Raw genomic sequence first — 15570 nt, forward strand, 5'->3', positions numbered from 1 at the left:
TCCCTGCCAGCATCACCAGCCGCCGCCGCTAGAAGCTTTTTCCGCGGTGGCAAGCGAATGGGCAATGGATGCCTCCCGAGACGCGGACACAGCCGGCCGCGAACTGTGAATGCTAGAGGGTCTTCGGCCCACCATGCTAGAACTCTGCACGCAGTGATCCAGCCCCATTTGCCTCCTGGCTGGAGGTGGCGCTGATGAGAAAGATGCGTGATCTCGTTCATCGACAGCGACGATTTGACGCTCCCAAGTCTCCTGCGTCCTCTGTCGCATCGCACGCGCGAGTTTCTGCCTGGCAAGGTACTCCTCCACGCCCCACGGAGTACCATCGCCACCGTAGACGCTGTAAGACAGCGACGAGGAGGAGGCCACCGCCGTGCGAGCGCCACCCCTCACGCGCGTCTCCATCGTCTGTTCTGCCGCCGCCCGCTCCGCCTGCCACTGCCGCATCGTCTCGAGATGCCGCTCTCGCTGCTGCTGCCACTCGCCGTTCCGCCGCGCCACGGCGCTGGGGCCACGCTGGCCGCTCGCGCTCGCGAAGACGTCCGTCAAAGACGACGCGTGTGCGTTGATCTGCGGCTGAAACGTGCACTCCCGTTGCTCGTGCTCCGCCTGCTCCTTGCGCAGCGCCTCCAGCCGCCTCTGTCGCCGGCGCTCATAAGCATCCAGAGAGGCAACAACAGAGCTGGGAAGAGCACCTGACGTCGCGGAAAGGGTGTTCGACACCGCACTGTGCTGCGGGTGCGAGGATGGCATACGCAGCAAGCAGCAACGTGTCTGGCTACGTGCGGCAATAGACGGCGACACACCAGACACGTCCGTTAAGCTGGCGGGATCGACATAGGAGGAAAGAGAATGGACAGCGCTGGGCCGACACAGCCGCTCCATTGCCGTCTCCGGCAGCCGCTGCGCAATCGCCGCACTAACAGGGTTGATGGAGGGCTGAAAGGAGTCCCTTGGCGCCGAGTTCTGACGCGAGAAAATGCGGGAACCCTCTAGAGTTCGTTTATGCGCGCCTGTGTCACCTTCACGTTGATATCGTGGCGCCGTGACAGCGCCTAGCGGGGTGACGAGCGGCTGAAACGGTGTGTGAGCCTCGCGCCACGCCACCTCGCGCTGCAAGAGGCGAATCGCAACCTCGTAGCTTTCCGCATGCAGGCGATCGCCAACACAGCCGACGCGTCGCATACGTGCGGCGTGCCGAGTGATGGAAGGGCCTGCGTGCGACTGAGCCTCCCGCTCCGCCTCAGCTGCCTGCCACTGAGCCAATCGACGGCGATGCTCACTGAGAAGGAGGGCATCCGGCACGGGCACCCCATCTAGATCCTCTCTCGCCTTCCGCAGGGCAGCGAGCTTCGCAGAGCGTGGGTTGATGGATGGCACATCCTGGAGCTCCTCCAGCATCTCCGCATCCGAACTCTGGCGCATTTGCGCGAGCTCCGCCAACCGCCTCGCCCGCCACGTAGCCCGGTCGGGTGGTGGCTCCTTGTAACGGGATTTGGTCGCCAGGGCGTGGGCTGAGATGTGAGGATGAAAAGGGGCGATGACCGCCAGTTCCTCAGCCTCGCGCTCCGCCCGCACCTGCCCCGCTTTCTCCTCCAGCGCGTGCTTTTCCTTGGCCCTCTGAAGCAGTCTGTCTTCGATGCGTTGACCCTTGGGGGGAAGGCGGCGTGCAGAGCGGGGCGCTTCCACGGGTAGCGGGGCCGCCGAGATGGCGACGCGTGGTGCCGGCCGCACCTCACGCATCTCTCGCTCGATTGCCTCCTGGCGAAGCCGCTCTCGATGCTCCTGCATTAGTCGACCCTTCTGTAGAAGCGCCTCGTAGATGGGAAGCGGGCACTTGGTGGACGCCGCGGCACTGCGCTGAGGGGAGTGCGAACTGTGCAGCGAGTGCTCGGTTGCCGCGCCGTTGCCTCCTCGCTCCCTTGCGGACATGAAACCTGTTTGAAATGGCGAGTCTCCCTGTGACTCACTCTGGAGACAATGTGGCATGGGTGCGGAGAGAAGCGCGTTGATGCGCTCTTGAAAAAGGCGACGAGAGGTGAAGGCGGCGGCACCGCCAGCGGTGCCGCCGACTGCCTGTGCCTCCACGGAACACGCCATGGTAACAAGAAGGCAAGGCTGTGTGCCGTGACAAGTTGTGAGAGAAGCAGCAATGCGCTGTGCTGCTTACCTGCATGTGCACGTACGGATGTGTCATCGACAGCGTAGGTTGAAGCCCTCTCCGCTTCAGTGGCATATGTAGCACGAGAAAGAGAGCGACGTTAAAGAAGCATCGTGTGACAAATGCGATGTTGAGAAAAAAAAGAAGGCGCAGGAAAGACGTGGAGGCAGAAGACAATGGCTTCTTCATTGACTGCGATGTACCAGCAAACACATACAAGACACTCACCCGCTTGATGAGACGACGTGTGTCCCCCTAAAAGCTACCGACAACAACACATGCGAGTGTACGCACACGCTCATGTGCGTCTCTGTCAGTGACGGTGCAAACGTTTTCGTTATTCGACTCACCGGTCTCTTGACCTCTGCGGGGCTTTCCTTCCTTTGAAGATCAGCAGCCACAATGGCGGTCAATCAACATGATTCCCGGCATCAGCGGTGGCACAGGATGGGCTTCCGTTATCACGACAGCATCGCCTTTCTCTGCATTCCTTGTTTTTTCTTTCTCTGCTTCAGCCACTCAGCTCCAGCCAACCCGCCCCTCTCCCTCACCACTGTCCCATTTTTACCTCGCTTCGTCCGAAACTTCGTGCTGCGTACTCCACTCCACTCAGGAAAACACAACAATACGACGTGCACCGTAAAGCCTCAGCATCCGCAGCAGGACAAGGGTGTGAAAGAGAGAACAGGAGGCGCAAGAGAGACATCAGTGAGGAGAGATGCACATAGACCCGCATAAACGAGAAATAGAGGCACACAACGATACATTTCCTTGTTTTTGGTTGCTCCGCAACACAGCCACCATTCTCTGCCATAGAACGTGAATTCGCTCTACCCACCGGACCTGCCGCAAGCCCCATCCGCGACCTGCGAAGCAGCGCTAGGCACACGCGTTACACCAATGCGCCGACCCACTCATCTCAGCAGCGGCACACGCCTCAAGCGCTACCCACCCACCCCCGCATCGCGGGTCGCCGCCCAGTGCATCTCCCCGCGGTGGCACCCAGGCGCCCCACACCAGCAGGCAGTGTGAGGCCCGGGGGTGGGAGACGTACGCGTCGCGCTGACACTTCGCCCATCACATGGGCGGCACACGGGCGCATTCGCTGTCGCAGGTCGCCCCGACGCAGCGCCGTGTACGACCTGGCCGCCGACATCCGTCGCGGCAAACCACTCTGGCCTCCCCACGTCGTAGGCACTTGACCCCCTGTCACCACCAGAGGTGGCTCGGCATTGGCAGAGGTAGAGGGGCTGCACGGCTTCCCCACACAGAGTGTGAGGGGTGTACGAGGCCCCGAGGTACCGTGCACTGCGGTGTGTACCCCCCTCTGTCATCGAAGCGCACAAAGGTAGATACTGTCAAAAAACCTGAAAGGTGGACTGGGTCGCCTCCCAGTAAGGGGGAAGCCGCAGGCGCCAACGAGCAGTTGGACACGTACTCGTCTACTGAGTGCCCATGTGCACACACTTAAGAAGAGTATGCGAAGAAATGGTGCAGCAACGCTGGGGACGACGAAAGTAGCGCCTCTTGATGTACCCATCGCATGAAGAGTGTCAGCGGCCAATACGCCACAGCAGAGCTGCGGCAGCCACACAAGTAAATGGAAGCCGGAAGCATTGGCAACCTGCTGAAGAAGGTGGAGAGAAGTGAGCGAGAACGAGAGGGCTCACTGTTGCCACGGCATGCGCAAAGTATCTCGAATACAACGAGCGCACATCGCCCCCCCCCCTTCCCTCCCACCCCCTCCCCCACACGCAGAGCAGGTTCAGATCTGCGTGAGTGTGGGTATATGCGGAGGAAGGAGTACCCAAAGGATCACTCTGTGTTCACCCTCCGTACCCCCGCATTGCACCTTCTTTCTTGTTTCGCTCTCACCGATTCTTGAGCTCCGCGAAGTGGCGGAATGCCTCCTTGTAGTCGCTGAACGAGGCGTCGCTGATATTCTCTCGCAGCACCGTTGCCATCATTCTCTGGCAGTGGCTGGCGTACAGCTTCGGGTCCCTCCTCTCCTCCTCGGTCGGGTGATAGACAGGGAGAAGGCGCACCTCAGCGTAGTTCACAAACTGGCAACTAAGCCGAAGCAAAATATCCCACAGGCCATTGCCACCAACACCGCGCCCCGTCCAGGCAGGATTGAAGTGCTTGTAGGGGAAAGCAATGCACACCATCTGCACCGGTACTGCAGCCTCGAACACACCCTTCTTGAACATGAACAGGGCTTGCTGATTCCCTGTCGTCCCTTCAGGGAAGATCATCAGCTGCGGCGCTGCGAGGTCGCCGGCGCGTCGCAGGATTGTCGTCATGGCCTGCTCTCGTGACGTCGCTGCATCTCGGTCGACTAAGATGCTCGAGCTCCCGCGGACAACGTTGCCGAAGAAGAGAAAGGAGAGGTTCTCCTTGCGCGAGACGAAGGACGGGAAGCCGCCCATGATGTAGAGCCAAATCACCTCTATGACGCAGCTATGGTTTGCAATGAGGATCTTGCACTCCGAGCAGGTGGAAAACTGGCCGTACTGCTGAACGTTATACAAGCCGAGCACGGAGAAGGCCACAATAGAGATAAAAGCCGTCACCCTAGACCAGAAGCCAAACCACCAAGGATGCGCGTGGCGGTCGAGGTAGCCCGCGATACTAGCCGTGAAGAGGCCTAGGAAGATACTTGTTGTCGCGGCGAAGATGCGCACAAAGGCCACGCCGCTTACCATGAAACCGAACATTTTCACACGCTCATACGTGTCAGCTGGGGTGTCGTACTCGAAGGCGGTCATTTTGTCCACCTTTGTCGGGTACCCATCCTGGTAGTCGTCCGCCAAAGACAGCTGCCTAGGCCCCGGAGCAATGAGGCACCGTATATTCTCTACAAGGAACAACGTCACCATAAACACTCCATTCGCGCACAGGTACGCACGAACCCATCTAAAGAGGTGCCACCCAATGAAATGGCGCGACGCCACAGCCGTCTCGTCCGTGATGCGCAGAAACGGCGCGATTGCGCCAGACAAAAAGAAGTACCAGACGAGCGCCGCGCATGGGATGCGCAGATACTGCTCTGCCTTGCCGTGGACGAGGTACGGGGTAGCGACCCAAGTTGCTTCTATCGGCTTGTATTGTGCCATCGTGTGCAACTGTATGCGGAAAGAAAAAAGAGGCGGCCTGCAGTTGCCTGCAGAAGAGAGAAACAGGCGGAGGGATAAGCTTTGATGCGCACACATAGACGTGATCGACTGCACAACGGCTCGGAAGCCCCGGTGAGGCGTGGGAGAGGAATGAACCGTACCTTTCAGCAGACAGAACCAAAAAGACGTACAGAACGCAAACCATCACTGGAAGACATAAAAACAAAGGCTTTTCCTTTTGCTTTCTTAGCACGTCCACCATTCTCTGCCATAGAACGTGAATTCGCTCTACCCACCGGGCCTGCCGCAAGCCCCATCCGCGACCTGCGAAGCAGCGCTAGGCACACGCGTTACACCAATGCGCCGACCCACTCATCTCAGCAGCGGCACACGCCTCAAGCGCTACCCACCCACCCCCGCATCGCGGGTCGCCGCCCAGTGCATCTCCCCGCGGTGGCACCCAGGCGCCCCACACCAGCAGGCAGTGTGAGGCCCGGGGGTGGGAGACGTACGCGTCGCGCTGACACTTCGCCCATCACATGGGCGGCACACGGGCGCATTCGCTGTCGCAGGTCGCTCCGATGCAGCGCCGTGTACGACCTGGCCGCCGACATCCGTCGCGGCAAACCACTCTGGCCTCCCCACGTCGTAGGCACTTGACCCCCTGTCACCACCAGAGGTGGCTCGGCATTGGCAGAGGTAGAGGGGCTGCACGGCTTCCCCACACAGAGTGTGAGGGGTGTACGGGGCCCCGAGGTACCGTGCACTGCGGTGTGTGTGTGTGTGTGTGTGTTCCTTCTTCCCTTGTCATCGAGGCGTCAGAGCACCTTCGAAAAGGAGGGAGAAGAGAGAAAGCAGCCACGACGGAAAAGAAAAAGATGGAAATGCAAACTGAGCCACAGGAGAGAGAAGAAAGAAAAGGAACAAGAACGCTTTGGGAGTGAATTTCTCTGCTTTTTTTTGCATGTATGCGGATGCCGCGTGTGCTGTACAACGGAGAAGGCGCATGCACACCAAGGATTACATTCAGCACCTCCACCTCCTCCTTTAGGCGCGATTCGTCAACACAGAAACAAAACACCAGAGGGATCTGACAGGCGACGTGAGTGCCGTGGAGGATGTGAAGAAGGCGAAAGAACAGATGAGGCACGGGTGGTGCGCAAAGACGAAGAGGAAGAAGGGAAGAGAAGACGGTCTCGTGGTTTACTTCGGTTTGTATGTGTGACGGTCGTGTTTTTTTTGTTCTACAACAAGAAAGTAAAAGCCCACACACACATGCACGCACCGTAAACGTTCTTTCCCCGCTTTTGCGTTCCCGTCACCCGCGTATCTCCCTCGTTGTCGTTTGCTTTCACAGCCGCGCCATCATGAGAGTGACTGTCTGCGCCCAACAGAGAGAAACACACGCACGCCAAGGAACTTTGGGCAAAGGTAAAAGACACCAAATGAACAAGAGAACGAGGAGAGAGGGTGGGGGTAAAGGAAAAGGAGATGGGCATCAGCTCTGCTCTCGGTACGGTACGCCCATCCAAACACGAGGAATCGAAGAGAAGAGAGAGGAGGCAAAGCTCATGGGAGGCTGGAAATGGGGGGAGGAAGAGAATGGAAGGAAAGTGAGCGAGCCGACACACGAGCGGCACCACGTTAAGGACATCGTAAGTGGTGCGAAGTTACCAAAAAGAAGATCTTCGGGCAAGTAAGGGGGAGGGAGAGGGGTGCAGACATGCCAGATGGTTTTTGTTTTGCTTAGCGACAAGAGGCATCGCACCCAGCCCCAGCAGAGATCAGAGGCAGTGAAAGGAGACGAGCTAAAGGAGAGAGCAGTGTTGTCGGTGAGGGCGTCGAGAAGTGGGGGGGGGGGGGGGCAATGGCGAAAACACAAACAGCAAACGAACACAATAGAAAAAAATCGAATCGGAAATAGTAGCAGTAGTACAAGGAGCATGAAGAAAAAAAGAACACGCGCACGCTCTAGAGTAAAAGAGAGCGCGCGCAGAGGTGAACCACCGCAGCCCCCCTCCACGGGAAAGGGAATGCATACGAGAAATGTACAGCCAGCGCTGACGGCGGGAAGACACTACAGTGGACGAGGGTTCAAGGAGAATTGGACCTCACATCACGAAGCAATACAGCAACCCCCCAGCAGGCAGTCGAATTCTCGCACACAGCCGTACACATACCCGCACGCCGTGATAAGGAGAGAAAAGAGAAGGAGTGGAGGGTGCAAGCGAAACATGACAAGATGGTGCACAACCCAGGAGGAGGGCCTGGCACAGAGGATGGCACCGTCGTACCCTCCCCCGGTGAAGCTGCGAACCGGGAAGCATGGCGGTCACGCGGCAATGGGTTAAGCCACATTCATGCTTCAAATAGGGGTGAGGACGTTAAGATCCACAAATCCGCCCCGCTCCAGTCGGATGACTTGCCGGCTGATGCGCTTGCTCGCGAAGACGTCGGCGACGCATGGGGAGGTGAAACGGCGGAACACATGCTCAAAGATGTCAGCCAACACCAACAGCGTCTTCTCCTGTGCGTTGTATGCTCTCGGGTGTGGCACAATAAAGTCCCCAACGAGAAGAGAGTTGCGCGGGTTTGCACGGAACACGCTGGGGGTGTTGTCTATGAGGAGTACTCGATCCATGGGGCGGCCTAACAGACGAAGGTCCTTTGTGCAACCTATGTCGCCAGACCACCACAAGGGGTGGCGGTAGATGCAGTACTGCACGGCACAAACCGAGTCGATGGTGCGAATCACATCCAGCGCGTACTCTCGCGTTCCGGCCGTCCACACAATAACCTCACACTTGCCCTTCAGCGTCCTCAGCAGCTGAATTACACCAGGACGCTTGTAGACGGTCATGTCACGACTATACACAAGAGTCTCGTCGAGATCTAGCACAACAACGAGCTTGCCGACATCCTGAGGCCGGGGCGGTGGGATCAAGGTGAGCGAGAACGTCAGCGGCATGGAAGGAAGTGATGTTGCGGTGTCGGTACTCCCCGCGCGCTTTGACGTGCAGGACGAGCTAGGTACAGTAACTGTGTCGAGACGCGGTTTTGAGGGGAAGGCCGCGTCTTGCGGTGCATCTGTCCATGTAGCGGAGATGGGGGTTGGCTCTACAGTTGTCGGGAAAAGAGGGCTGGAGATGGCGTTCGCTTTTCGGCCGCTCCTGGTCGAGTGTTGATGCCTGGCCGCATGAGAGCCGGCCCCCAGGAGGTTGCTGAGCGCCTCTTGTGCGAGCGTGGAGCGCTGACCAAACGGCATGGATGAAATCGGAACCGTGGAACCAACGACGTGTGACGCGGTGTGAGTGCCGTCGGGCGCTGCAGTCGTGGAGAATCGGGAGGGGGAAGCGTTCTCTACCGCTACGCAGATCGATTCCTCCAAATGCGAGAAGGGAGTCTCAAAGGTCGTTAAAAGACGGTCACACGGTTGCTTGTAGCTGGAGCTAAGAACCGACGGGGCTGTTTGTCGGTTCCAGCGCCATCCAGGGTCGTGGTGCGTCTTATTGGCGCCTCGCTCCTTGTCATGCCTGTGAACATGCGACGAGGTAGAAACACGCATCTTGGGAGTAGAGGCCCACTCTACGGCGATGCGGTCGGCAATGCTGAAATGACCGAAAAGAAGCTGCCGCCTACGGCGTTGCGATAGCTTCTAATGACGGGCCGGTGATTCCCTGAGCTGAAGGAGGAGAAAAAGGAAGGAAGAAACGCCACGAAACAAGGAGGAAAACGGAAAAGTCCCTTCTGAATTTCCCTCGGTAGATTCTTTTCCCTTTGCTATGGAAGCAGGCGAAAGAAAGTTGGATTAGACGTGTGCGTGCAGCGATGCGTATCGGCGCAGCGATGAAGGAAAGGTGATGACCGTAGATCAGAGGGTAGGGGATGCAAGAAAGCGAACGAGAAGAGCAACGACAGAATGTACGAGAAAGAAAAATAAAGAAAGAGAGCTGAAGGAAACAAAAAAAAAGCGGGAAAGCTGTCAGTAATTGCCAAACAGCCAGCGACTGCCGTCGACCTTTCTTTATTATTATTTTGGTCGGCGTGTCGTACAATTAGAGGGACGTTTGTATTTCCTCTTTGTGGCTTGTACGGAGTGGAGAGGAGGTAAAGCAGAGAGAAGTGGAAAAGGAGACGACACACAAGCACACACGGGGAAGAGAGGAGAGGGGAGAAAGGAGAGAGTGAAAGCGCAGCAGACGCAACGGAAAATAGAAGAAGCATGTAGCACCTCAACGCGTCCACCATTCTCTGCCGTACAACGTGAATTCGCTCTACCCACCGGACCTGCCGCAAGCCCCATCCGCGACCTGCGAAGCAGCGCTAGGCACACCCGTTACACCAATGCGCCGACCCACTCATCTCAGCAGCGGCACACGCCTCAAGCGCTACCCACCCACCCCCGCATCGCGGGTCGTCGCCCAGTGCATCTCCCCGCGGTGGCACCCAGGCGCCCCACACCAGCAGGCAGTGTGAGGCCCGGGGGTGGGAGACGTACGCGTCGCGCTGACACTTCGCCCATCACATGGGCGGCACACGGGCGCATTCGCTGTCGCAGGTCGCTCCGATGCAGCGCCGTGTACGACCTGGCCGCCGACATCCGTCGCGGCAAACCACTCTGGCCTCCCCACGTCGTAGGCACTTGACCCCCTGTCACCACCAGAGGTGGCTCGGCATTGGCAGAGGTAGAGGGGCTGCACGGCTTCCCCACACAGAGTGTGAGGGGTGTACGGGGCCCCGAGGTACCGCGCACTGAGGTATCCCCCTGTCAGCAGGGGAAAGGGCAAAATTCTATGCGTACATATTTATGCAAATCGATATATTTTTTGTGCACAGCCCTCACAAAGGCGCGGAGACGAAGAAAAAAGGCTGAAAAGAGGGTGGCAGCGACACCCAAGGGAAAGTGGGCGAAAGAGATACAACAGGAGAATACCCAACGGAGACAAAAATGGGCACACAGCAGCGGCGTCCATAATACAGTCAAACAGTCGATACAGCAGTGGAACTGATCACCCGACGGAGAAAATGACCTAAAGAGAGGGAGAAGGGAAGACAACCACAGCAAGGAAACAAAGAGATAAGGCAGATAGAGAGAGTCGGAAACGGGGGAGAATACGGCGGGGTGAAAAAGAAACGAATGGCGGAGAAAAAAAGATGTCACCCAGAACGAAAGCGTGTGAGAAGATGCAAGAGAGAGAACGAGGGAGCGCACGAATGCGCATGTAGCAGAGAGAAGAGCAAATAAGAGAGAGAAAAACGAGGTGGGCATCGTCGTAACCATACAGAGGACATAACGCGCAAGAAAAGAAAAAGTTGAAGCAAGGCAAGGAAGGAGCAGTTACGTTGAGCTGCACGGCATACGCCATACAAGCGCGATCCTTTGAGAAAAAGACGTTAATGACCTGGTTCAGAGAGAGAATCTTCGACATCTGCGAAGCAAGTGAATATCTTTGTAGGTGTATCGGTGCGGTGAGTCTGTGCCAGCCAGTGCGCGTGTAAAAAGGAACCTTCCTTTCCCTTTTTTTCTCTCCATCGCTGATGCCTTGGCAGTGATGTAGCCAGCGGGCAGTGAAGACACCAGGGAAACAAAGATGAGCAGAAATAGCGAGCGCAAAAGAAGGCGGAGGCGCCGCTAAAAAAAAACCTTGCTACTACTTTGTCCCTTTCCTGCCTAGCAGCCTTGAATGAGTCACAGCGCAAACCACTTATGCACATGCTGTCACGTCTACCCGTGAGCCTCAAGGGAAAACAGAGTGGAAGGAAACGAAACGTTAGCGGTGTCCCTCAAGTGAGAAGCGCGACTTGGGGGAGGAACAGAGAGCCGTGCACAAGTCCAAACAAACAAAAAAAAGGAGGCCAGGGAAGGGGCAACAGTGGTAGAGTCCAGCGTGTGGATCGGGCGTGTCTGAGTGAGTACGTACACCTGCGGCGAACAATCTAATATATATATATATAATTCAATGTGCCATTCACTCATGAGTACGCCAGAAAATGTACGAGATAATGGCTCAGTGAGCGAGAAAAAAAATGCGCAAGACAGGTCAAGGGAGAAAGAGTTCAAGCAACCGAGAGGCCGGAGGGAGAGGTAAAGGAACACACGCCGCAGAGCAAAGAGGGGAAAGCAGGATGAGAGGACAGGAAAACGGATAAGGAAAGATCACAATCTGGATAGGGCAAATGGCATCCGCAAGTCCACGCGCACGCACACACGCGCAGACAGACGCACAGCCGAGCGAAACAAAAAAGAACCCAAAAAGTAGCCGCCGAGAGAGGGAATGAAAGGAGGTGGAAAGCGGTGCTCTTCCCCTGTGCCGTCGTCCTTCCCTTCCCGGAGCAGTCTGTCTTCGTGTCGCGTTTTTTTTATTCTTGTTGTCGTTGCTAACGTGCCTGCGATATTTCTGGGAGAGAAGAGGCTCCTCTCTCTTTCTCTGTTTTCTTTTTCAGTGCGCTGAAACGACTGCAGGGCCTTGTCTACTGCGCAACGTGTTTTACACAGAGAGAGAGTGGGGAGGAGGCACCGGGAATGAGAGCGGCACACAAAACAGAAGTCCTGTACGCGTGTGTATGGGAGGGGCCAGGGTGGGGGTGAGGGAGTGATGGAGGAAAGTGCCGATGTGTGTGCCCATTTCCGATTCGAGTACAATCATGACATGACAGATCGTACAAAAGAAGGCGGAAAGGTGGAGGGTGAAACGCCAAACACGCAGCCACTCACACCACCTGAGACTCGAGGAAGCACACCTTAATGTCTACACGCACGGGTTGTGTGTTCACTCGCTTCCGCATTGCTGACAGTGGAAAATCTTCTGGAGTCCCTTCTGTTTCTTCTCTTTCTTTTGAGATCGAGGGAGTGAAAAAAAATAAAGTTCGCACTGAAAGAAGGTGTCGCCCATAAGCGTCGCACTCGGAAGAGAACTCTAATATGCTCTCGCTGATGCTGACACGCATTTCTCTTTTCTGTGATATTCGCTCTGTTCTGGTATGAGCCTCTGAATCACTGATTCACCTGAGACGACACTTTTCGCATACAAGAGAATACGGACGACGAGGGGACAACTCAGTGCACGGTACCTCGGGGCCTCGTACACCCCTCACACTCTGTGTGGGGAAGCCGTGCAGCCCCTCTACCTCTGCCAATGCCGAGCCACCTCTGGTGGTGACAGGGGGTCAAGTGCCTACGACGTGGGGAGGCCAGAGTGGTTTGCCGCGACGGATGTCGGCGGCCAGGTCGTACACGGCGCTGCGTCGGGGCGACCTGCGACAGCGAATGCGCCCGTGTGCCGCCCATGTGATGGGCGAAGTGTCAGCGCGACGCGTACGTCTCCCACCCCCGGGCCTCACACTGCCTGCTGGTGTGGGGCGCCTGGGTGCCACCGCGGGGAGATGCACTGGGCGGCGACCCGCGATGCGGGGGTGGGTGGGTAGCGCTTGAGGCGTGTGCCGCTGCTGAGATGAGTGGGTCGGCGCATTGGTGTAACGGGTGTGCCTAGCGCTGCTTCGCAGGTCGCGGATGGGGCTTGCGGCAGGCCCGGTGGGTAGAGCGAATTCACGTTGTACGGCAGAGAATGGTGGGCATGCTGAAAAAAAAAAGAGAACTGGTGAGCAACGGTAGCAAACCAACAAGACCAAGGAGGAAGGCAGCCGTTAGACAAGAAAGAGGAAGAAGTAAAAGAGATGTTCGGGACTCTCACAAGGTTCAAGCCGACCCTCCCCCCCTCTACACACACACACAAACGCCAAACAGAAAAAGGGAGAAGAACAGGCTCACACAGCTTCCATGAAACCTTTTCTACGTGCTTGCCACCACCCGGACGTGCGGAAAGCGGCATTCGCGTGACAGAAAAAAGGGGGAGAGAGTTGTCGAGCACGACAGAAGTGAGAAAACGCGTGTTTGAGCGATGATGAAACACACGAGGAAGAAGAAACGGCGACAGAAAGAAACAGACATAGAGCAAGTGTACCCTGCGAGAGAGGGAGGAGAGCGGCATGTGCAACATAGCACCACAAAGCGCCACACCAGTCCATCAGCGACCGCAACGAACGCAAGGCGAAAAGGAAACGAGCGCCGAGTACAGGAAAAGGACGAAACAAAACAAGTGTGTCAAATGCCGGAAAAAAGAGCGAAGCCAGCTGTGAGCGGGAGAGAAGGAAGAAAATGCGGCACAGAGACCGTGATGCACACACAACATGCGCATCCACAGAAAGGGCGCGCACAGTAAAGCAAGAGTGCCTCATCGTATTATGCCAACGGGGTAAGAAGGTGAGGTGTGGATTGGGCCGCACGCGTGGGCCAACACCTGCGCTGTCGCCCCAATTGCATTTTCTCTACTACGTACTAAACCCAAACACCTCGAACGTAAACAGATGATGAGTGCTGAAGTGCGCAATCACCTCCGGTGACAAATGTGGCAGCTCAAACCGCTTTACGAGATCCCAGCGCGGATTAACAGTGTCTTTCGCCGTGCTCGTGGTGAAGTAACGGTTATCCTGATCGTATAGCAGAGACAGTTTGCAAAAGGAGTGTCGGCAAAACTGCGGCGGGAGGCCCTCAGCACTGACTATCCGCAGACAGAACTTGATACTCTGCCCCACCAGCTCCATTGGATCCTCGCGTACTGTATGATCTTTGCTCAGGGAGAATACTTGCACATGCAAGATGGAAGATGTCGCCTGACCGTTTTCGGCTAGTAAAGCGAGGCGGTACGCCCGCTTCTCGCCACGAAGCACGCCCCGCAGTGAGATGGCGCAACGGCCCTTGTAAAAGAGAAATGAGGCTTCGTTGTCTAGAGACCAAATCATACGCTTTTCGGCTGCCTCGACTCGACGTCGAAGGGCAAGGTTGCCTAGCTGAATATGCTGCAGTGTACTTTTCAGCCGCAGCGCGGCAGTGTCTTGCGAGCGGGCAGTATGAACAGCGAGACGCAGCGCACCCCGCTCCTCCTGCAGTATCGCCACATCCACCTCCTTTGCATCCCTCGCCGCCGCTAGACTCTCCAGTTGCTTCTCTAAGCTTGACACAACCGCCTTCAGCTCCTTCAGCTCCAGGCTCTTGAAGATGCTGTTCACCTTCGCCTTGTTTGTGATGGCCATCGCGTTAGTGGCGTAGTCCAGCGTGGAGATGGACTCCGTCAGGTTGAACGCTGTCGGCGACACCGTCGCCAGCATCCACGTCTTGCTGTTCCCGCCAAAGCTCTCCGACAGCAGTCGCGTCAGCTTCGACTCGCGCAGCGAGATGAAGGCGTCGCCGCCCTTGCGATCGCTGAAGGAGTTCAGCGCGCGCCCGAGCATCAGCAGTGAGTGGTTGATCTTCTTTGCCTCCTCAAACTGCTGCCCGGTCGACTCTGTCTTCGCCTGCCGCTCGCTCCCCGCAAGGTCCACCAGCGACACAACGCACTCCAGATCCTTCTTTTCCACGCACGCGAACTCCTGCGACAGCGAGATCTGCATGATCGCGTGCGACCGCGAGCTCGTCTCGTTCATTTTAGTCTCCGCCGTCTGACGGTTCGCGTTGCCCTTCCGCAGCAGCTCTATCATCCGCTCAGCGCTCAGCACCTGATGCACGCTCGCGCCACGCACGTACACGCGCCGACTCGGGTCCTCGTGGATCTCTAGCGACTCCGGCTCCTGCCCGCGCTGCCGCGGCGCAAGCAGGTCGCGCACCTTCTCCATGTACACCTCGATCATCGACAGCGACACCTTGATCGTCAGGTCAGCGTCCTCGTCCACCATCCGCTGCGCCTCGTCGAACAGGCACCGCACAAACCGCGGCGCCACCCCCGCGCGCTCCTCGCACCCCATGTCCCCGAGCAGGCTGTACGTCTTTCCGCTCCCCGTCTGCCCGTACGCAAACAGGCACACGTTGAACCCCTTGTACGCCTCTCTCAGCATCGGCCACCCGATAGCCTCGAACACCTCCGCCTGGTCGCCGCTGAACACATGGTCGAAGCGGTACGCACGCTTCGTCCTTTGCTCGTCATCCACGACGACACTGCCGCCCTCGGCACCGCGCACAACAACCTTAGTGCTATGCCGAGCCCCTTTCTTTACGGGCCGAATGCGGAGAGAGACCTGCACGCGGGACTTTGCATCCTCAGACATGATTTGAATAGATCAAATTCGCCCTGTGTTTGGGGGTAAGGCGGGATGAAGAGGAGACTCTCGGGGTGTAACGGTGTGCGTGTTGGTGTACGCGTGTTTCGTGTCTCGGTCTCTTTGTCCAGCCCCTTTCTTCTGTCACAAGAAGTCAGAAAGAGAAACGAGACACATGCGTGCAGAGCACACGAAGAAACAACG

The 15570-nt window shown here is 57.2% G+C and overlaps 4 protein-coding genes across 4 annotated transcripts; all 4 read right to left on the reverse strand.

Annotated features, from left to right (window-relative positions):
• Positions 1–12: 12 nt before the first annotated feature.
• On the reverse strand, positions 13–1989 carry LMXM_08_29_2420 (conserved hypothetical protein; the record flags this gene model as incomplete). Its single annotated transcript, XM_003872267.1, has 1 exon — positions 13–1989. One exon carries the CDS (start codon positions 1987–1989, stop codon positions 13–15), a length of 1977 nt encoding a protein of 658 aa, XP_003872316.1.
• Positions 1990–4032: 2043 nt separating this feature from the next.
• LMXM_08_29_2410 (conserved hypothetical protein) lies at positions 4033–5277 on the reverse strand (the record flags this gene model as incomplete). Its single annotated transcript, XM_003872268.1, has 1 exon — positions 4033–5277. The coding sequence occupies one exon, from the start codon at positions 5275–5277 to the stop codon at positions 4033–4035; it is 1245 nt and encodes a 414-aa protein (XP_003872317.1).
• A 2365-nt stretch (positions 5278–7642) lies between these two features.
• LMXM_08_29_2400 (conserved hypothetical protein) lies at positions 7643–8542 on the reverse strand (the record flags this gene model as incomplete). The annotated part of the gene is made up of 1 exon (XM_003872269.1): positions 7643–8542. One exon carries the CDS (start codon positions 8540–8542, stop codon positions 7643–7645), a length of 900 nt encoding a protein of 299 aa, XP_003872318.1.
• Positions 8543–13605: 5063 nt separating this feature from the next.
• Positions 13606–15375, reverse strand: LMXM_08_29_2390 (putative kinesin; the record flags this gene model as incomplete). The annotated part of the gene is made up of 1 exon (XM_003872270.1): positions 13606–15375. One exon carries the CDS (start codon positions 15373–15375, stop codon positions 13606–13608), a length of 1770 nt encoding a protein of 589 aa, XP_003872319.1.
• Between the last annotated feature and the right edge of the window lie 195 nt (positions 15376–15570).

Source organism: Leishmania mexicana, chromosome 8 (genome assembly GCF_000234665.1).
Source record: "Leishmania mexicana MHOM/GT/2001/U1103 complete genome, chromosome 8".
Taxonomy (NCBI): domain Eukaryota; phylum Euglenozoa; class Kinetoplastea; order Trypanosomatida; family Trypanosomatidae; genus Leishmania; species Leishmania mexicana.